Source organism: Helianthus annuus, chromosome 16 (genome assembly GCF_002127325.2).
Source record: "Helianthus annuus cultivar XRQ/B chromosome 16, HanXRQr2.0-SUNRISE, whole genome shotgun sequence".
NCBI classification, from domain to species: domain Eukaryota; kingdom Viridiplantae; phylum Streptophyta; class Magnoliopsida; order Asterales; family Asteraceae; genus Helianthus; species Helianthus annuus.
This window is the reverse complement of record NC_035448.2, coordinates 144,428,762-144,451,649: the sequence shown is the minus strand read 5'-3', so window position 1 is coordinate 144,451,649 and position 22,888 is coordinate 144,428,762. Positions and strand designations below refer to the sequence as shown.

The window sequence follows — 22,888 nt, the reverse complement described above, 5'->3', positions numbered from 1 at the left end:
GAACTCATGTAAAATAAGAATCTAAATATACTAAAAAGTGAAATAAAACATCAAAATTTTATTCACTGTTTATCATTAAAAGGGATCTTTTTAAAAATTTCAACCATTTGATAGAAAAAAGTACTTTTCACTCTTGTCTAGGCTAATATGGTATTTCTTTATTGTTAAAAAATTATTAAGGGAATATTTCACAGAATAGTAACCAAGTTTCAAAAGTGTTCTAATTAGGTCACTGGTGTTGTTTTTGTCCCAATTATATTACTTAACATTCAAATCGAGCCATGTCCTTTTTTCCATGTGTCAAGAAAAAAATGGAACATAAGATGCTCGTGTCGAATTATTTTAATATATGAAATTATATTTATTAAAAATAAAAACCATTTAATTACATTAAAAATTAAAAAAACAAGTTACAATCCACGTCATCACTCGACGTTAGCATCAAATAAAAGAGAAAAAAGAATAAAAAATACACATCACCATGGTTACCTATGAAATTGATGAAAAGACCCTTAATTATAATGAATAATGAATGTTGAGTGACCTGATTGTAACACTTTTGAAACTTGAGTGACCTAATTGGAATACTTTTAAAACTTGGTTACTATTCTACAAAGTTACCCCAAAACAATTTAACAACTTAAGGTCATATCAATTTGTACAAAACAAACACGAATTTTATTTTTATTCATACATTTTTATAATAACTTATATTAACAGAACAAATATATATATATATATATATAGGGAGAAGATCATGCGAGAACCACCTCTTATTGCGAGAACCAATGTGAACACAACAAAAAATGCCTAAAAAATGCTAGAAATCACACAAAAAATTTTGTTTTTTTTAATATTTTTTATATAAAAATCGCTACTTTTCGAAGCCAAAAAAATTTTTTTTTTTTAAAAACAATTTTTTTTTTTTTTTTGCCACTAAAAGCAGCGATTTGAGCATAAAAAATATTAAAAAAAAATTAGATTTTTTTTTTAGATTTTTTTAGGTTTTTTGGGGGTTTAGTTTTTAGCATTTTAGCTTGGGGGGGGGGGGGAGGGGGGGGGTAAGGGGGGGTAAGGGGGGGTTAGGTTTTTTGTAGGTTTTTTGGGGGTTTTAGTTTTTAGCATTTAGCTTGGGGGGAGGGGAGGGGGGTTAGGTTTTTTTTTTTGGGTGGGAGGTTTAGGTTTTGGCGGGGGAGGGGGGGGTTAGGTTTTTTTAGCTATTTTAGGTTGTGTTCACTTTGGTTCTCGCGGTTCTCACAATAAGGGTGGTTCTCGCATGAGCCCCTCCCTATATATATATATATATATATATATATATATATATATATATAGGGGGCTGCTAGAATGAAAACCACCTCGAGTTGTAAGAACCGCGAGAACTACACCCCACGGGTGGGCGTTCACCACGGTTTTTTTTTTACAACTTATAAACACAGCCGTAAAAAAAATTAAACGCCGCGGCCGGGGGGGTAGTTTTTTACACCACAAGTTTGGTGAAAAAAAAAAAAGAAAAAAAATTAAAAACACCAAACTTGTGGTGTAAAAAACTACCCCCTCGGCCGCGGCGTTTAAATTTTTTTTTACGGCTGTGTTTATAATTTACACATCTAGTTGTAAAAAAAAAATCGTGGTGAACGCCCATCCGTGGGGTGTAGTTCTCGCGGTTCTTACAACTCGAGGTGGTTTTCATTCTAGCAGCCCCCTATATATATATATATATATATAGGACAAAGATCCGTTAGGAACCACCCTTTATTGCGAGAACCGCGAGAACCAGTGTGAACACAAACAGTAATACCTAAAAAAATCTAAAAAACACCCAAAAATTTTTTTTTTTATTTTTGTACTATTTTTTATATAAAAATCGCTACTTTTAGTATCCAAAAAAAAAATAAAAAAAATTTTTTTTTTAATTTTTTTTTTTTTTTAATTTTTTTTTTTTTTGGCTACTAAAAGTAGCGATTTGAACATAAAAAAAAAAAATTTAGATTTTTTTTTGATTTTTTTTTATTTTTTTAGATTTTTTAGGTTTTTTGGGGGGTTTAGTTTTTAGCATTTTAGCTTGGGGGAGAGGGGGGTGTTTAGGTTTTTGGGGGGTGGGGGAGGGGGGTTTAGGTTTTGGGGGGGGGGGGTGGGGGGGTTAGGTTTTTTGAGGGTTTTAGTTTTTAGCATTTAGCTTTGGGGGGGGTTAGGTTTTTTTTTTTTTGGGGGGGGGGGGGGGTGGGGGGTTTAGGTTTTTGGGGGTGGGGGGTGGGGGTTAGGTTTTTTTTAGGGTTTTTTTAGCTATTTTAGCTTGTGTTCACATTGGTTCTCGCGGTTCTCGCAATAAAGATGGTTCTCGCATGAACTTTACCCTATATATATATATATATATAGGTAGAGGATCCTGTAAAAAGTGCTCAAAGTGGTCAAAGTGTGAGACGTATATTATAACACTATATATAACACTATATAACACCATATAAACACCGTATAACAATATGTAACACCACATAATACCATATAACATTATGTAACACTATATATCATTATATAACAAATATAACACTATAGTTTGTCTGATAGCAAGTCTATGATAGATGTATAGTGTTATATTTGTTATATAATGTTATATAGTGTTACATAGTGTTATATGGTATTATATGGTGTTACATATTGTTATACGGTGTTTATATGGTGTTATATAGTATTATATATAGTGTTATAATATACTTCTCACACTTTAGCCCCTTTTTACACTATCCTTACCCTATATATATATATATATATAGGTAGAGGATCCTGTAAAAAGTGCTCAAAGTGGTCAAAGTGTGAGAAGTATATTATAACACTATATATAATACTATATAACACCATATAAACACCGTATAACAATATGTAACACCACATAATACCATATAACATTATGTAACACTATATATCATTATATAACAAATATAACACTATAGTTTGTCTGATAGCAAGTCTATGATAGATGTATAGTGTTATATTTGTTATATAATGTTATATAGTGTTACATAGTGTTATATGGTATTATATGGTGTTACATATTGTTATACGGTGTTTATATGGTGTTAGATAGTATTATATATAGTGTTATAATACACTTCTCACACTTTAGCCCCTTTTTACACTATCCTTACCCTATATATATATATATATATATATACACTAAACGATTTCACTGTTTATACAACTTTTTGTATAATCGATTAAGTTAAGTGCCATATTATTAAAATTTAGAGAAACCAAAATATCAGAGTAAATTTAAAGTTATTAAACCTCTTTTTATTTTTTTCAGTGATTGTTATTTTGTTCTTTTATTTTATTTTATTTTTTTTTCTATTGTTTAATCTTTATAGTGTTTTTCTTTGTTTAATAAACATACAATATGTTATCCTTTTTAATAGGAGAGAGACATAATTAACTGTTTAAAACACTATTTTGGTAACACTTTTCAAAGAATACCATTTTGGTAAATACTTTTTTCACCAACATTTTTTTAGGAAAAAACTCTTAAAAAAACGCTAAAAGAAAAACAATCACGGTTACCAACCATAAAGGCATGAGCTAATTTTTTTTAACGGCCAACAGAATTAATCCCGAGCACTCTCGGGGCACCCACTGGACCAAACGGAGTACTCCGAGAGTAACCCGAGTCCACCACCAATTCCGGGGAAAACCGGTAACCCACCCGCTCGTAGGCACGACAGTGGAATTACCGGTAAAACCCGTTTGGCTCAAGGATCGAACCCAAGATTCCCTGAGTCTCCTATCATTGCCCACCAATGTCTCACTCTACACCAAGTAGGAGTTGAACTTGCATCTATCAAGAGAAATAAAAGTCTTCTACTATTTGATCTAGAGATCATTGGCTAAAGGCATGAGCTAATAATAGGTGAAATTTACAAGACAAAAAATATTGTGTTATATATCATGTTTAAATCTTTGTATCAAAGAAATAATTAAAATTATTTCGTATATCATCATCATCATCATCAATATTTATGAATCAAACTATTTTAAGTTTTTTTACTTTATTTGTTTATACCAGAAAATTGTCAAGCATATACTCTTTTATGTATCCATTTTTTTGTATATCTATTTTATTTTTATTTATAAAAGAAGTCATGTTTGTACAATACAAAGAAGAATATGATGATATGCATACATAAAAATATAAAATGGATAAAAATATACTAAAAATATTGTTATATTTAGGAATATTGGATTTTAAAAATCTCAACTATTTGTCATTAACCGCCAACAGTCTCAATTTAAAAAATAATCATTGACAGTCCCAACTATTAACATATTGGTCTCCAATAGACCCTAACTAACAGAACCTTGACGCCGTTAGTCTTCAGTTGCTGGAAAAACGTTTTTGGCTGGAATACTCAACTTTTTTGTCTGGAATACTCAACTTTTTTGTCTCAAACCACTCAGTAACCTTATTACGGACCATTAGCAATTTTTTCTAGTAAAAGCCCCCAATTATTGAGGTTGCTGGAAAACTCATTTTTAGCCGGAAAACTCAACTTTTTTGGCCGGAAAACTCAACATTTTCGTCCAAAACATCTTTTCACCTTGGATCAGACCTTTAAGAATCTTTTTCCGTGAAAAAAAAAACGTTTTTCCGGCGACCGAAGACTAATAGCGTTTAGGTTCTATTAATCAGGATCCATTGGAGAACAATATGTTAATAGTTGGGACTTGGGACTGTCAGTGATTATTTTTTAAGTTGGGACTTTTAATAGTTAGGATTATTAAAATACAATATTCTTTATGTTTAATTGTTTTGGTATTTATATATACGTAAGAAACTTATTTACTTTACGGAGGTCAAATTGATCATATAACTTTATACTTTGTATACAAGAGGAACGATTACTACGTCTTTCATGGTTTCGTCACATTCCTTTTTATCTTGGGAAGTATGGTTCAGTTTGAATTTAAAAAAAGGTGAGTGGGGACAACGTACATGAGACAAAATGTGAGAAGCCCATTCATCTTGTGACTAGAAATATTACATCTTTCAATTGTACATTTTTCAATTACTTTTTACATTTTGATGTTAAATTTCTTTGGAAGTTGTGAAAGAAATGGTCTCCACCCATGCTCATGCTCATGCTTTCCTTTAGTGAGACACATCTACCTCCATTATTATTGCCTATTTCTTTAACCTAACAATATCTAACAAAAGTGGTCAAATACAGAAATAGACAAGGAAGATAATATATTAAAACTAACAACGTTAAAAGAAATAATAAATATTATAACCTGTTGATATATATATATATATACGTGTTTGAAAAAAATTGACACGATACACGCATCTATGGTTATATATCAACTTTTGCACGCATATCAAATATGTTCCCGTTGATTCAGGCTAATATCCATGGTGTATATAAAGTATCACTAGCATAGTAAGTATTAACTGTTCATTCGTATACAATATAGCGAGTAAAATGATTGTGATCATCTATCTTTTAATGTTTTAGCAACTACATTATACAGATATAACATAAATGGTGGGACCATTGGCCAAATGCACATTCTTGATGATTTGTACATTTTCATAGTTATGCTGTTCATGTTGATGTTGTTGCTGTCTTCATTTTGCATCCACCCTCTTTAATATCATCAACCAATTTGTAGCATGAGAAAGACGCACCTCTGAACACCTTTTCAGTGCGATTTAACTTGACAATTACATCAACCTAACTTGTAGCATGATCATAAATGTAAAATTAACACCCTGTATGGTGCGGTGAAGGAAGACCGTCATGTGACAGTCCAGTTAGCAATAGGATATTATGGGACGTTTTTCTAAAGTTCATCCAATAATTACCCAATTATTTATTTTTTGGTTTTTTTAATTAAAACTAATGATATTTGACCGTGGGTATGATTGGCACAAGATTTCTCCACCCGGCGTTTAATTTGGAACGCCCCAACCCAATTTTGCAACAAAAACGTCGCTGAGGGCAGTTGAAGGGCATGGTTGGACGTTTTTTTGAGGGAAAACGCTAAAAACCCACTAAGGACACCTTAAAAAATTACATTCTCAACGTCGACATTTTTTTTGAGGGAAAAACGCTAAAAACGCTAAAATTACACACCACAACAAAGGGCAAATGTTGCATCCATCAACGTCGACATTTTCATTCTCAAATAGAAATCAAAGGACACCTTAAAAATTACAACCACCACACACCAACTTAAGGCTTTTAAAATAAGCTAAAATCATAAAACTTAAAACACGACCCCTTAACTATTCCTCAAATGCTAAACTAGTCCTCCAAACTTTCTTTAGCGCATGGAGTCTTGGAAGAAGCTTCAAACGCAAACGGACCCACACTAAACACATCATAGGGAAGTGGGTGAGCATCTGGGCTCGACAATGGTGGCTTCTTGTTAGGCATCAACAAAGACCCCTTGACTCCAGCATGAAGATCAGTGGGTTGGTTGCATGTAGCCATGGGTGAGCTTAACAAGCTCACTCTGCACCTGTGGGACCCATATGTGGTCAAAGTCTTGGGTGGCTTGATGAAGAAGTACCCGTTCTTGTCAGTTGTACCTTTGACCCTCAGTGGATACTTTGTATTGTTGCATGTTAACAGCACCTCAGCTCCTGTCATGGTCAAACAAATTTCAAAATATTATTTTCATGCATTGGTTACTTGTACCTTGATGTTGATTTAATTTTAACCTGATATTTTGTTTTTACCCAAGATAAAAGCATGTTTGGCAATTGTGCATTGGTCACTTGTACCATGTATAGATTTTGAAAACTCATTTTCATGCATTGGTTACTTGTACCCTGATGTTGATTTACCCAAGAAAAGCATGTTGTGGCAGTTGTTCATTGACCACTACCATGTAAGTGGAGGTTTTACTTTTTTACTTTTTTATCTCCCATTAATTTATGCATTGACAAGTTGTACGGTACAACTCAACAATGCATCAATTAAGTTGTACTATTCCACCACTATACAATTAAATTAAAAACTATATTATGTTGAGGATCTTTATTTGAAACATTATTTTATGCATTGAGTAGTTGTACAGTACAACTCAGAACTACATCATTTGAGTTGTACTATACACAATTAAAAACTATACCATGCATTATGGACTAGTACGGTACAACCCCACAGTATATTGAAGGTTGTACAGAAGAATCCTTCATTGTGTTGATAAAATCCAACAATGCATCGATGGATTGTACCAACAAAGCAATGGTGTGCATTAACAACTTGTACGTTTCATATACACACGTGTCATCCACAATTTAGTTTCCGGAACCTCGTAATGATGCAAGTTGCAACCAAATTTAAAAAAAAAAACATGTGCATAAACGAGTTGTACTGTAGCTCTTCACCATGTTTATGTAATTATGTTGTACAGTACAACCCACAAATGCACTTGTTTAACCCAACAAAAACTATGTTGTGCATAACAAGTTGTACGTTTTGTTTTTACACACATTCCATCTATAATTTAGTTTCAAACAGATTCACCAATGCAGTCTATATAAATAACTTGTACAATATTTTATCACGCATTGTTGAGTTGTACAGTACAAGCCAACAATGCAATGTTTTTTTCCCATGCATGCATATACTTAAAATAAACATACCTTGAAGTGGTTTAGCACCAATGAGTGTATCAACCCCCTTATACTTACAAGCCTTACAGTAAACCACACCCTGAATCGCCACCAGTTTTCTCGGCGGCAGAGGCGGCAGAACCGGTGCCGGTGAGGTGGTGGGTGGCTGAACCGGAGCCTTGGTGGGTGGCTGAACCTGAACCGGAACCGGAGCGTGAGCAGGGGCCTTGGAAGGCGCGTGGGAAGTAGCAAGTTTGTGGTGGTGGTGGTGGTGGGGTGCTGGTGCTGCCACCGGTTGGTATGATGGCGCGTGGTGGGGGTGGTGGTGGTGGTGATGGTGGGGTGCGGGTGCGGCTACCGGTTGGTGTGATGGCGCGTGGTGAGGGGACTGAGTCCAGCTGACGTTGTCACCGACGTCAGCAGCAAAGGTGTTGATGGTGAAGGAGGTTAGGAGTAGTAGTGAGAGTAAAACCCTAAAGCCCATTTTGGTGTGTGTGGTGGTGATGGGGAATGGTGGTGAAAGGGTATTTATATAGGATTGAAATGGATGAATCTGGATGTTTTACGAGGGTTTTTATGTGTGGGTCCGGGTAAATAACAAGTCCAAAAAACAAAGCACAAGCTTTTTGAAAATGAGTAAATGAACAACGTTATTTATCAGGATTTCTTTATTGTATAGTTTTGATTGTAAACTTTAGGGTTTTGAGTTGTTTTTAGGGGGCGGGGAACCTCACTAGTAGAGGGTTCTAACCCTCATTACAACATCGTGGCTACCCCTAAGGGTAAGGATTGAGAGTAAGTTGTGCGGGTAGAGGAAGCCGCCAAGGTAAGGGTTGGAATGTTTAATGAGTTTAAGGTTTAAGCGTGTGTGTGATTGATGGGTGAAGTAAAAGAGTAGGGTTTATGGTTCAAGAGTATTTAGGATAGGGCGCTACTAATGTTTTGTAGTATAAGGATACTTTGTAAAGAATTTGACATGGTGTCGGTTCATTGATCGAGGCAAGGGTGCGTAGTACCCTTGGGTTCCACTTTCTCCCTTATAAACATAACCTGATATTAAACTTGCAATGATTTAACCTATTTTATATTTGTGGGTCAAACACTAGACCACTACGTTATTAGTTATTAGTTACATGTTAATATTAAAAAAAAAAGTTTATAATACAAAAAGTTTAGTATTTACAATTTAGTAATTAAAACTTTTTTATAGTCCCTAAGACTATATGGAGTCATGGGCATGAAGGCAAGAGCATGCCATGTACTTGTCACGTTACCAAAAGAGTTTTGTCTTCCATATCACAAAAAGAGAAGGGTGGTCAAGGGTAACGGTGGTATGAAGACAAGTGGATTAAGGGGTTGTTTGGTAGCATCTGAATAGTTACTAAGAGGCTACCTCTTAATTGAACCATTAAGAATTTTATCAATGAGAAGGTAGAAGAATATGACATGTGATGATTTACCATTCAGAGGTTATCTCTTAACCATTCAGACTTGAGGTTACCTCTTATTCATTCAGAGGTTTTAAACCATTAAGAGGTAGCATCTCAATGGTCATTAAGAGGCTACCAAACAGCCCCTAAGCCTTTGGAAGGGGGCAACACCTAGGGTTGTTCAGGAGCTGAGCCAAACCGAGCGGACATTTGCTCGTACTTGGCTCGTTTACAAACCGAACTGAGCGGAGCGGCTCATTTAAAACCGAGCCACAAACAAGCGAGCATTTTTAGAGCATTAAATATTTCGAGCGAGGGCGAGCGAAGTTTGAGCGATTTGAACAACCGTGTCGCCCGATTTAAATTTGCTGAGAGAGGTAGTGACAATATAGGGTCTCAAGTTTTTATCTCTTAATAAACAAGCATATTTCATGGCATAATATTTTTCTTATGAATAACAATGTTGTGGCCGACGAGACGATGATCATATTGCACGAACGATGACGTTGAGAGCAAGAGACGATTGACTTACGGTAACGACATGAAACATTGAGACGATGAGCAGACTGTCGTTTATCTGTTTAGGGTTGAACTTTTTAGATGTGATATTAATTTTTTATTGGCGTGATCGGATTAGTACGCATAGATATAGTTCTAAATTTGTATATAGTTGACCAAAATCTAATAGAGTAGTATATATATAAAACTATAAATTTAATTTATATTTAAGTATTTATGTATGTGTGTATAAATATTGGTGTGTGTGTATATATGTATAATTTATATTTGTGTATATACATGTTTATATATGTATGTGCATGTGCATATGTATATATATATATCTATATAGGGGACCGCTAGAATGAGAACCACCACGAGTTGTAAGAACCACGAGAACCGCGACCCGCGGGTGGCCGTTGACCACGAAATTTTTTTTACACCTAGATCCGTATATTTTAAGACCGGGTGTAAATTTTGGGTTCAAACGGCGCACCCGAGGGGGTAGTTTTTTACGCCCAAAGTTTGGTTAAAAAAAAAGAAAAATTAAAAAAATTAAAAAAACCCAAACTTTGGGCGTAAAAAACTACCCTCTCGGGCGCGCCGTTTGAACCCAAAATTTACACCCGGTCTTAAAATATACGGATCTAGGTGTAAAAAAAATTTCGTGGTCAACGGCCACCCGCGGGTCGCAGTTCTCGTGGTTCTTACAACTCGGGGTGGTTCTCATTCTAGCGGTCCCCTATATATATATATATATATATATATATATATATATATATATATATATATATATATATATATATATATATATATATATATTCGAGCCAAACCGAGCCGAGCGGACCTTTGCTCATGTGTAGGAACGTTGTCGGACCCGAGATGAGTCAATCAGAGGCGTTCTACTCAGAATGAAAGGCGGAAACAGACATAATGAGTTAAATTCAGCAAGATATTCACTTTAATTGTCGTTTATATTGATCTGGAACAGTTTTACAGCAAGACGACACTTCGACAGAGCTTCGCCGTCAGAAAACAACTAGGTAATTTCGTGTGAAATGACACAGTCCTAACACCTATTAATAGACTAGTAATTCCGCATGAAACATGCTTCAAACGGAATCATTACATGCGAAATTAAGACTCGTGCGGAATTAGTTCTTAATTGCGTACGGAATTACTAGATCATCTTCAAGCGGAATTAAGACCTTCATGCGGAATTAACTTTCTGCTTCATTTTCTCGATCTTCATGCCATGAGCAATTCAAGACTCGATACAAGACGAAGTCGACAGATGTATGCACCAACAGACTCCCCCCGGATGTTGACGAGTCTACTGTGTCGAGTCTTCGCATCTTCAGTCTTTATCAGTCTGTCTGCTCTCTTTTCCTTCAGCACCAACACATTCCCTTGAACAAATCTTTACCAGGATCTGAACTTGGCTCTTTCTTCTCTCTAATTCTCTTGATCAGATCTCTTGATTCCTTAAGTTCATCAGCATCATCAGCTTGCGTGAACTTTAGTTCTAGGATTGAAACCTGGCTCTTTGCATCCACAGGCTCCCCTTTTGCAAACATACTTCCCCTCGAGTTTATGCTCGTAATCCGAATCGTCACCTGGCATCCATTCTGATCTTCAGGTATCGGAACCCGGCTCTTCTCAAACCACAGAGTCCTCAGGTATCGGAACCTGGCTCCTCTCAAATTTCAAACCTGCATTGTCTCTACCACAAACATAAGTTTTAGGATTTTAGGATTTGACAATCACAGACACCACTTGTAGATCTCTTTCTGATGAACCACTTGAAAGAATGATTTAATCATTTTAAAAACCTTTAAAACACAAACTCCCCCTCACGAAATGTTATCATGTTTAGCACTTGGAATTTTGAAAATCAGCTCTTCAACACCAGTTGTCGAAAATCTTTTTGAATTTTTCAAAAATTATGCTAAAACACACTGAAAATCTTTTGGTATTTTTGATAAAGAAATGCAGTAAAGAAATATTTACAGACAATATTTTTGTGAGTTTGTGTAAGAGGATCATATCAGTTTATGAGACAAATCACCAACATCGTTAAGCTTCATTTCATTTTAAGTTCTAAACAATTCACTTAGATTGTCAGTATATTGGTCCACTTAAATTTTCACACAAAGTTCAAATGTTTCGAGATACTATATTAATGTTTTAAAGACTTAAACTTATACGAGTGTCCCACCACTTGAATATACTCCCGTATCCAGATCCCAATACTCAGTCTTACAGGTGAGTATACCTAGATGATATCTGTAAAGGGTTACATGCGAAACCGTGAGAGCTCATGTCAGAACTTCCGTTCAACAAAGAGATGACGGTTCGTCTTTAGGTGTGTTCCCTTTAGAGAATCTTTTCTTCAACAGCACATGATTAGCATTTTTCAATGTTTCATCATTTTTTGTACTGAGGGCGATGCTATATTTCAAGCAAGCAGAAGGTATTATACGGGGACTAGGCCATTGCTTCCGCGATATCAGAAGTCCCGGGATAATACGCCAGGTATCACTGAGTATAAAGACCTAGTATCTCAGAAAGAGGGACCTTTCAAACAAGATTTCGGGGGTTACCCATATATCCAACAAATGTTCCCCACGATATAAGTAAGTTTGAAATTTTAGGTTTATATCTCGAAAACAATCTACTAAATGTGCAAAAACCTACTGGCACATCCACAGTGAGATCGTTTATCACATTTAGTTTTCCAAATCTTTAGCGTGTTGTGATAGTCTACTGATGTACTATCATTTCCTCTTATATACAACAAAACTCAAATTTTGAATTTTATTATGTTTTTGCTGTTTTCAAATTTTCTAATGTTTTTGGATTTTCTGAAATTTTTACTCCCCCTAAAATGTAAACACATTTTTTTTAAAAAAAATTAAAAAAAAACTGTACAAATAAAGTGACAACTGTTGTGAATCGCTTCATTTCGCCACCCACTTGGCATAAACAATCAGAACTCCCCCTTTCAACAAACTATTTTCCCATTTAGATTTCAAAACACTTAAGTTTGTTTTAATCAAAATGGTTTTTCCGGAAAACAAGTTTAGTTGATTTTACCACTTGTAGGTTAGGGGATCAATTCATCACCTTGTTTTCAACCACTTGTATGAGGATTACATCAAGTTCAAATTAATGACCTTGATAAATCACTTTGTAAGAACAAACATTTGTACCACTTGTAAGATGAAATCAATTTCTCAAGGAAGATGTCGATACCTACTCCTCACTTACCAACCTGGGAGTTCCGGCAAGTCCCCAATCTGTAAAAATTTATCAACTTTAAAATTCATTCACAAAATCAATTCTTATCAAGAATGATGCCGATTCCTGCTCCGCGATTCCAAACTTGGGAGCTCCGGCAAGTCAAGATTTTTAAGCAAAGAAAATGTCCACCCAAGCCTGACCAGCCTTGGGTGATTTTAATTCTGACTCGGTCGGGTTATAAGTTGCCTTCTTTGTAGCATAAAAATCTTTAACCCCTTGAACTTTACCCTCAATCATTTTTCCAAAAAACTTTTTCACATTTCCATTAAACGCTTTCTCGACATCAAGTTCTTTTTTCTCAGAAGAGAATTGATTTGAGATTTCAACCTTTCCAACTTTTGATTTAAAATTCTCAGCCCTCAATGGTGGAAAATTAACATCATCCATTAGAGGCACTGAGTTTTCTTCTTTAACCTCAACCTGTGGCTCCCCTGATTTTGTGGAATCAGATTCATCGCCAGATTTTACATCAGACTTCTTAACAACCCACACTTGGTTGTCTTTGGCTTTCTTTTTGTAAATTTTTTTCTTTGAACACTCACCAACTTCATATGTTGAATTTTCAAAAATTTTGATTTTTTCAGTTGGTGGTTCATTTTTCTCAACAACTTTTTCTTTGAGCTTGTTAGAGACTTCCTGTTTTGTCTTTGTAGCTTGAGAACAGTTCCATGCAATGTGACCAACTTCATTGCACTTGTAACAAGTTCTAGTCTCCTTTCTATAAAAAAAACTCCAGTCCCCATTCTTTCTTGCTTCTGGATAATGAATTCGCTGTTTGATTGTTTCCAGAATGAGCTTTTTGATTCCTCTTCACAGCTTGTTCCTGCAACAAATTTTGTATTTGTTTTAGAAATTTTCTCATTTTTATAATTTTCAAGTGGAATAAAACCTAATCCTTTCTTTTTGAAATTACCGTTATGGTTTGGTTTCTTTCGAAAACCAGAACCAGAACCTTTTTTCTTGTTTAATCGTTGTTGAACTCTTGAAGTGTATTTTTTAGGTTTTTCATTAAGATTTAAATCTTTTATTTCAGAAATATTAATTTCTGTCATTTTGAAAACCTTTTTGATCTTTTCAATTTGAACACTTCTTATTGGGAATTCTTTATCAGAATATAATTTGTCAGAATCATTCAAAGTATATGCAACTTCAAATGTTTCATCATCCAAATTCGATTTTGATAACAAAAACTCTTTACTGTAAGCCCGTTTAACCGACGTCTTTGGACTGTTGACCGACGAACTCGAATTTCCAGACTCGGACTCCTCATCTTTATCCAACACCTGATCGACCACCTTTTTATTAACTCGGACTCATGATCAGTGTCAGACGATGTAAAAGTGATGTCAATGTTTTCTGGTAACTCATCGGTTATATCAGACTTCAGTTTTATATTGACTGCCTTTTGGACTTGCTCCTCATTTGGTTTTCTGGGAGAATAACCTTCCCAGATCGGAGGCGGACACTTGTTGTAACTAACACTCTGTTTCTTACCAGTATCCTTCTTCTTCGGCTTCTCATCTTTAAATGCTTCAAGACCTACAACAGTTGGATAAATTCGGTCAATAAGATAATCAGAACTAGAAGAACTCTGTAATAATCGTCTGATTCTCTCATTTTCTATCTTTTCAGTTTCCAACTCATGCTTCCACTTTGCACTTTCTTCAATGTAGAAATTTATAGCTTTCTGCTTCGACATCATCACAGCATTCAGCATTGTTAATGCATCTTCTCTTTCAGAATTAGTCTTTTGCAAACCAGTTACTGTTTTGTTCAACATATCATAAGATTCTTTCACGTAGTTGAGATCAAACAGTATCTTTTCTATCATCTTGTCTTTCTCACTCAGTTTCTCATCTTTTTCTGCACACTGCTTGCAAGATTCTAAACACTTTAAACAAGGCCTGATGACTTCCACAATCTTTTCTACTTCAATAATCTTTTCATTGGCTTCAACAATTTTTTCAACTTCAATAACTTTCTCAACCTCAATCACCTTCTCAGCTTCACCATTCTTCTCAGCAATTTTAACTTCATCCTTTTGGAAAAGTCTCTTCCTTTTGATCAACATTCTCACATTTCTTCTTCTTTAGTTCTCTTGCTGCTCGTCTCTCCTTCAACTTCTCCACACGATCTGCAAAATAAAATTGAAAACTTTCAGGAGATAAATGAATTTTTGCAACATCAATATGCATTTCTTCCTCATAATCACTAAAATCATCAGTTTCTATTGGTGATTGATCAAACTCTATTTTCTTTTTTCTGTACTATCATCTGAAGAACCAGAATCAGATGGTGTTTGATCAAAAACTGTTGTTCTTTCTGAACTTTCATCTGATGAAACAGACTCTCCTTCTTGACTTTTATCATCACTAGCAAACACTTTCATCCATTCTGTAAATAAATCAGGTTCTTGAATGACTTTTGCAATGAGAGCAACTACTTTTGAATCAGGTGGAATATATTTGTCCCAGCTGAAACCTTCTGCAACTTTTTCATCATCTTGATCAATGATACCATAATAAGCTTTCTTATTTGCATCTTTGATCATTCTAGCATGAGCAGTTTGTGGCTCCTTTTGTTGATTTGGTTCATGAGCAACTTGTTGATATATGGCTTTTCGATAGTAATCATCTTTACCAAACGGATTCTTTGCTCCACTAGCTTCTTGATTTTTGCATTCTCTTTTGAAATGACCTTTCTCCCTGCATCGAAAACAAGTATTCTTTAGATTTATCAAAACCTAAAGTAGAAACATGTGCATCTAGAAAATCATTTCTTCCTGTAATTATTTTAAATTTTTCTGCTCTCCTCAAAACACTAGCCAAGCACCATTTGATGTCCATTAGTTCCATTTCTTCTGCATCTATCTGATCGTAATCCTCTTTTGTCAGCATAGGATTTCCGTTCCTTCCAGCGACCAATCCCTCATAGGTCTCCAAAACTGTAGCAAGTAATGTCATGTGATCTTTTGCAACTTCTTCAGAAATACTTTGACCATTCGGGAGATTCAATGCAATATTGCACTGTATCACACAACCATTTCCAGTTTTTGAACTTTGATGCTGAAAATTTGTAGTTGAACTCTTCGGATTCACATTTGGATATGAAGAGATTCCACTGCTACTGTTTGAATTTTGATCAACAATTCCAGATGAGTTCCCAACACTAAACGCAGTTTGAATTTTCGGACTCATTTCAACCTCTTGAACACTACCTTTGTAATACATTTTCACATCTTGTTGATTACTCGGATTATTCATCCTCGCAATCTTTTGCTGTTCAAGATCTTGACTTTCAATCTTTTCAATGAACTGTGAAATAGTCAATCCATCATATTCCCTAGTGTTCTTCAAGATCATCAAAAATGTACCCCCACTCTTTTTGAGGTAAAGCGTCAGCTAATTTGTCGACCCACTCATCTTGGCTTTTCTCTATTCCCAACAAATACATAGATCGAACTAAGTGGCAATATCTTTCAATCAGCTTCTTTGATGTTTCTCCCGCCAAGCTTGAAAACAAATCGAATTCTTTCTTTAGTAGTGCTTTCTTGCTCTTAATCATTTTCTCACTACCCTCGAATTTAACCTTCAAAGCATCCCAGATTGAACGGGCAGTGTTATCATGTTGAAGCAAGATAAAAATGTCTTCCTTTACAGCTTGCTGTAACAAACTGATCATCATTTTTTCTGCTTTATACATATCTCTCTCTTTGTCATTCAGTTCAGAAATTGCTTTTGTAACACCCAAATCTGTACGCGGTCTAACATACTTCTTCTCAATGCACTCCCAAGACCTCAAATGATTGGCTTGTACCCAGTTTTTGAATCGATCTTTCCATCCATAATATTCCTCGATTCCCATAAGCTTCGGGGGCTTTTTCAAAGTTCCGGTTTCATTCTCCATGTTCATGCTTTGAGCAATAGCAGCCGGAGTAGTTGGGGATGAAGCAAACGCGTTGTAAAACTCTTCGTCCATGATTCGGTAACACGTTTATCAAGATACTCACTGTTCAAGTGAAATTACTCCCAAGCGAAATTATCCTCCAAACGAAATTACCTGCAACAGACAACCTCAAACGAAATTAACAAGTTCAAACGAAATTACCAAATGAAATTAAGTAATTTCGTGCGGAATTACTCAGTTTCACACGAAATTACTCTTTTGAAACGAAATTATAATTTCGTTTGAACGATTTTAAGCGGAAATATTAATTCCGTGCGGAATTAGCTGCTGATTCAAACGAAATTAACCAAACTTGGTGATTCCGTGCGGAATTAAAGAACACTTTCAAACGAGATTATGCTGATGTCACCATGTTCAAGCAGAATTTCTTGCAAAATTAAGAATTTTGTCAGTTTTAGATTGAATTATGGTCCAATTCTCTCAAGGATTTTTTAAAACACTGTTTTTCTTATGATATGTGAAATTCAGATCATTTTAACCATAAAAACTTGTTCAATTGAGAAAAAGAAGGTGTAGAAGTAAGAAAATGAGATGAAATCAGGCTGAAATCGATTGACCTCCTCCTCCTGAGCTCTGATACCACTTGTAGGAACGTTGTCGGACCCGAGATGAGTCAATCAGAGGCGTTCTACTCAGAATGAAAGGCGGAAACAGATATAATGAGTTAAATTCAGCAAGATATTCACTTTAATTGTCGTTTATATTGATCTGGAACAGTTTTACAACAAGACGACACTTCGACAGAGCTTCCCCGTCGGAAAACAACTAGGTAATTTCGTGTGAAATGACACAGACCTAACACCTATTTATAGACTAGTAATTCCGCATGAAACATGCTTCAAACGGAATCATTACATGCGAAATTAAGACTCGTGTGGAGTTACTTCTTAATTCCGTACGGAATTACTAGATCATCTTCAAGCGGAATTAAGACCTTCATGCGGAATTAACTTTCTGCTTCATTTTCTCGATCTTCGTGCCATGAGCAATTCAAGACTCGATACAAGACGAAGTCGACAGACGTATGCACCAACATCATGCTTGGCTCGTTTACAAACCGAACCGAGTAGAGCGGCTCGTTTAAAACCGAGCGTCAAATCGAACGAGCATTTTCCGAGCAATTTCCGAACGAGCGACGAGCGCCGAGCGGTTTGAACGGCCCTAGCAACACCCATGGTAATCTCCATAAATAAAAGGGAAACACCCATGGTGAAGGTGAAGAAGAAGCTGGGTGGTGTGGGTGGCGTGTAGGGGCTTGCCCTCTCCTCTCCATGCCGCCACTCTGTATGGTCTAACATGGTGTGTTGGTAAGGATTCCATCTATCCAAGAGTTTTAGGGTTAAATCCTTAAAGGTACAAATACTTAGGAATATTTTGGAGTAGGTTAATTTATAATTAAAAAAAAAGGTTTTATTATAGCAATCTTACATTACATTGTTTTCAATAGGTGTTAAAGTAAAAAAGAACTTTCAGACAAATTCAACTTATCAAAAGACGAGAAGATATGAACATGAACAAGTTAAACATGAAAATATGTTGAAAAGGCACAAACATATGTAAATATACAATGCTTGAACCTGTATTTTGTCGATTTGCATTCATGGTGCAAGTGCAACGGAAGACAACATATGGTCATTAATCCGTGTCATCTCTTCTCTCCTAATATGATGAAGTTATATTCATTTAAAGGATAAAAGGACAAAGACTTAACCCTTTACAAAGAAGCACAAAACTGGACGAAAACCTTATCCTTTTCTGTTGTGTATCATAAACAATTGCAATTGCAACGCGACACCAATCGTGCTTTTGTCTTTTGATAAGTGAAAAAATGTTCTGGTCACCGAGTAGAAATTCAAACCACTCAATTCGAGGACAAGACATATTTGGGAGACTTAAACCGATGGTACATATTACCATGTCAGTTCGAGCACATACTAGTAATGCACATAAGTTTTTTGTGGAGTGAATTTCCACCCACTTTCATGCGTTGTCCTTTATGTTCAAAATTGACGAGTTTTGTCCTTTATGTTTTCATATCATACACGTTTTGTCCTTTAGACCTAACCCAGTTAGTTTTTTCAGTTAAATTTGGTCATGTGCTTTGCACATGAGGGCATTTTTGTCAATTCAAATGTTGCAAAAGCTTTGAGCTGTAAATCTACCATTGAATTTACCTTTGAATTGACAAAAATGCCCTCATGTGCAAAGCACATGACCAAATTTAACTGAAAAAACTAACTAGGTTAGGCCTAAAGGACAAAACATGTATGATATAAAAACATAAAGGACAAAACTCGTCAATTTTGAACATATAGGACAGCGCCTGAAAATGGGTATAAAGATAAAAGACAATCCTTGAAATTCACTCGTTTTTTCTGTATAGTGTAATGACTCAACTTTGTTAAAGATATTCTTGTGTTTTGACCATCGATAAAGATGGAAAACAACCTATATATGATAACAATCTCTCTCCTTCCCTATCATCCCCCCCCCCCCCTCTCATTTTCTAAGCCATACGTATTAGATAATCATGCCTACACGAAGAAAACATATCCTCCACAAAACTAAACTCGTTTTATATTAAATCAATCAGCAAAATGTAACTCTTGTTATTTACGTGCGACATGATCTTTATTCCATAATGAAAAAATAAATAAAAGGGGTGCATAGCGCTTGACTAGTAGAAGAGGAGGCTAAGAAGCTCTTGGTTTATGTTGTGTTATGGAAGGGAAAGGCAGCTTAGCTACATGAATATGATTTGTATTTTGTACCAGGGTGGATGGGACACCCATCACTAAATTTTTCTATCATGGCCAATCATCATTTGACACCTTATTTATGTCACATTTCACTCATAATAGTTGCAATGCTCATCACATTCCAAAATAAATAAAACACTCAATCACAATTTAACATCTCATTTTCTTTAATATCAAGATTAACTCTACCCAATATACTCTCTTCACACCGTGATAACCATCAGGAAAAAACCAATCACAACCGTGAAAGGGGCACTTGCGATGGTGTTTCACATTCACCAGTGATGAGGAGTTTCACTGGGACACCCCGTTCACTCTTATATAGATAAAATCACGTCCAAAAAGATAAACTATCACCAATGTATAAAGAAAATTTGTTTTGGCCATCAAAATAAAAATCAAAGGGGACATGCAACCAACTGCTAAATCAAACATTGAGGGTAAAAAGTGTAAATAGTTGATTTGACGGGGTTTATTACGTAAGTTTATTTTTACAACTTTTTATCGAGGATTGTGCAAGGTAATATACAGTCAGAATGAGCAGATTTTGGAGTTTTGCATACTTTTATTATTGTAGCCAGGTTGCCCCTACATGGTGGGGGTATTTTAGGCTTTTCAGTCCACTTTCCAACGGTAAAATGATTTGAAATCACTGTGGTAAATTATTACTTCTGCTGCTTCGGTTACTAGCCGTTGAGACATCATATGGTTCCTTCAAACACGACTACTATTTTATATTATATATTAATTTACTTTTTAGTAATGCAAATTAACTCATATCTACTTTGTTGGTTTTCAAAATGTTTCTGTCTATTTTAACTTTCTTAATAGTAATGCTTACGGTGCACAAAACTGTTCCTTTGGATCAACGAAAAAAAGGAAGCGTTTCAAGGGTTCATTTTTACGGCTTGGTAATGTATTTAGAGGGTGAGGAACGATTGGTTTTCTCCAATAAAGTGGCTCTTATATCCAAAGTAGTATAAGACATTAAATTCATTGGTTGCTTATGCATAAAAATAGATCCTCGATCAAAACTTTGCCATGAAAAGATTGATGTAAACTCTGCTTATAGTGGCATTTTAGAGGTGAGATGATGCTTAGGGACCATTAGGTTCTGAGTTCGATTCCTACAACAAAGTTTTTCCCAGATTTATTTGGTTTTCTTCTGAATTTGTGTATAGATATTATAGCCAGGTGGAGATGGATATGATCGGGTGGTTTCGCTGGTGGCAGAATGATACTCTAATAATCCAAATTTGTTATTAAAAAAAGGCCAATTGGATTTTAACACCTTTAACTTTGAAGAATTGGCCGATAACACCCGCAACTAACGCTTTGATCTGTGACACCCCAAACTTTTAATTTTGTTTGTCATTTCACCACTCAGTTAAAAAATAAGTAACTGAGTTAGTCTTCCATCCTAGCTGGCATCATTAATCCTACATGGCACGCATGACATGGCAAACACATGTTATAAGAAGCAAATGGCAAGATGAGGTGGATTATTTGGAGACTTATGTGTATATTTTAATTTCAGTAATTAATATATACATAATAAACTATAAGTAATATATCTAATATATATACATAATGTTGCAGAGAAAAAACACACAGTTTGTGTGTGTTTATGTCCCTCACCCTCTCCACCACTTACATCAACCACCAACCGCCCCAACTGTTATCAACCACCACCGCCCCAACCCTTTCCACCGTGCATAGCGGCGTTATTTTCCGGCACCCCCTCCCCCCAATGCAATCCCTACACGACACCCACGTAAAACTCCTAGCTTTCGACATCTTATCCCTAATCCCATCGTCATCCCACCCAAACACCGTCATCCGCAAAGGCACCCACATCCTTTCCCGCGCCGAAACCCTCGATATCATCACTTTCTGGGAACACAAATCTGACAGATTCCTCAAATTCACCATCGATGACGGTACCGGATGCATCCCCTGTGTTATCTGGCTCAACCAACTCACTTCCCCCTATTTCTCTCGTCGATGCCCACCAGATGTTCGACGAATTGCCGAAGTGGCTAAAAGTTTTGCAACATTTGTTCAAATTGGGGTTTTGGTTAGGGTTAGAGGGAAGGTGGGTGTTTATCGAGGGAATGTGCAACTTACTGTTGCGGATGTGGTTGTTGAGAGGGATCCGAATGCGGAGATTGTTCATGAGGGCGGTAGATCTGAGTCGATTTCAACAAAAGTGGGTTTTGATGAGGGCGGTGGTGGTGGGTTTTGAAGAGGAAAGAGGGTGGCGGTGGTGGATTTTGAAGAGGAAAGAGGGTGGCGGTGGTGATGGATTTAGGATTTGTTATTGTAACTGATATGAACATAGTCAACTGATATGAAGATGTTCTTGAATGAAGATGTTCTTGCTATTTGAATGAAGATGTTCTTGCTATTGAAACTGATATGAACATAGTCAACTGATATGAACATAGTCAACTGATTCCCAGATCTTAAATTAGAATTTAGGATTTGTTATTGGTTTTTTTTTTTAATATTGTCAAAAATAGTCCACGTAGGATGCCAGCTAGGATGGAAGACTAACTCAGTTACTCATTTTTTAACTGAGTGGTGAAATGACAAACAAAATTAAAAGTTTGGGGTGTCACAGATCAAAGTGTTAGTTGCGAGTGTTATCGGCCAATTCTTCAAAGTTAAAGGTGTTAAAATCCAATTGCCCTTAAAAAAATACTTGTAATTTGTTAGTTATTTGTTGTGTTACTTTGGCTCTAGCATCCTGCTAAAGGCCCTGAAATTTGTTGTTCAAAAATATTGTCATGTAACCTAATATATAAGTTCGTGTATTCATTGATCGAAACCATAAAAATAAATGCCGGTATTGATTCCAATAACACCCACACCGGTGTCTGCATTTTTTTGGTATTGGTTTTGTTCGTCATAGTATCAACATGACACCGACACTCGATATACACCCTAAGATACCAGAAGCATACTCTATTTTGAACACAACTCACTCAGCAACAAAATTTCTTCCGAAACATTAAACTAAAAATTAACACAACCGCATACTCTTTATGTTAAAAAAACGTAGAGAAGAAACAAATTAGAATAAAATTAAAAATTGAAGCAAAAATCATTTTCACTGTTTGTTCAAATTTTTTAGGGATATTGGATTTAAATAACCTCAACTTTCACCAATTGACCGATAACACTCTCAACTTTCGATTTGTACACCAACACTCCCAACTTTCAACTTATTTGCCGATAACACTTCCTAACTAACTGAACCCTAACACAGTTAACTAATGTCAGTTGCCACGTCATCAAAAAATGTCATGTCAGCT

At 35.7% G+C, this 22,888-nt stretch overlaps 2 protein-coding genes across 2 annotated transcripts; one reads left to right on the top strand and one right to left on the bottom strand.

The window, feature by feature from the left end:
* Positions 1–6,132: 6,132 nt before the first annotated feature.
* On the bottom strand, positions 6,133–8,125 carry LOC110915750 (non-classical arabinogalactan protein 31). Its single transcript, XM_022160504.2, has 2 exons — positions 7,646–8,125; positions 6,133–6,637 (listed from the first exon to the last, which is right to left on the bottom strand). Exons 1-2 carry the CDS (start codon positions 8,097–8,099, stop codon positions 6,297–6,299), a joined length of 795 nt encoding a protein of 264 aa, XP_022016196.1. The 5' UTR covers positions 8,100–8,125; the 3' UTR covers positions 6,133–6,296.
* Positions 8,126–21,224: 13,099 nt separating this feature from the next.
* LOC110918007 (CST complex subunit STN1) lies at positions 21,225–21,911 on the top strand. The gene has a single exon (XM_022162406.2). The coding sequence runs from the start codon at positions 21,322–21,324 to the stop codon at positions 21,814–21,816; it is 495 nt and encodes a 164-aa protein (XP_022018098.1). The 5' UTR covers positions 21,225–21,321; the 3' UTR covers positions 21,817–21,911.
* The last annotated feature ends 977 nt before the right edge of the window (positions 21,912–22,888 follow it).

Coding starts and splice junctions, on each gene's coding strand:
- LOC110915750 (XM_022160504.2), bottom strand. CDS start 8,099: ATGGGCTTTAGGGTTTTACTCTCACTACTACTCCTAACCTCCTTCACC. Junction 6,638..7,645: donor TGGTGCTAAACCACTTCAAG/GTATGTTTATTT, acceptor TGACCATGACAG/GAGCTGAGGTGCTGTTAACA.
- LOC110918007 (XM_022162406.2), top strand. CDS start 21,322: ATGCAATCCCTACACGACACCCACGTAAAACTCCTAGCTTTCGACATC.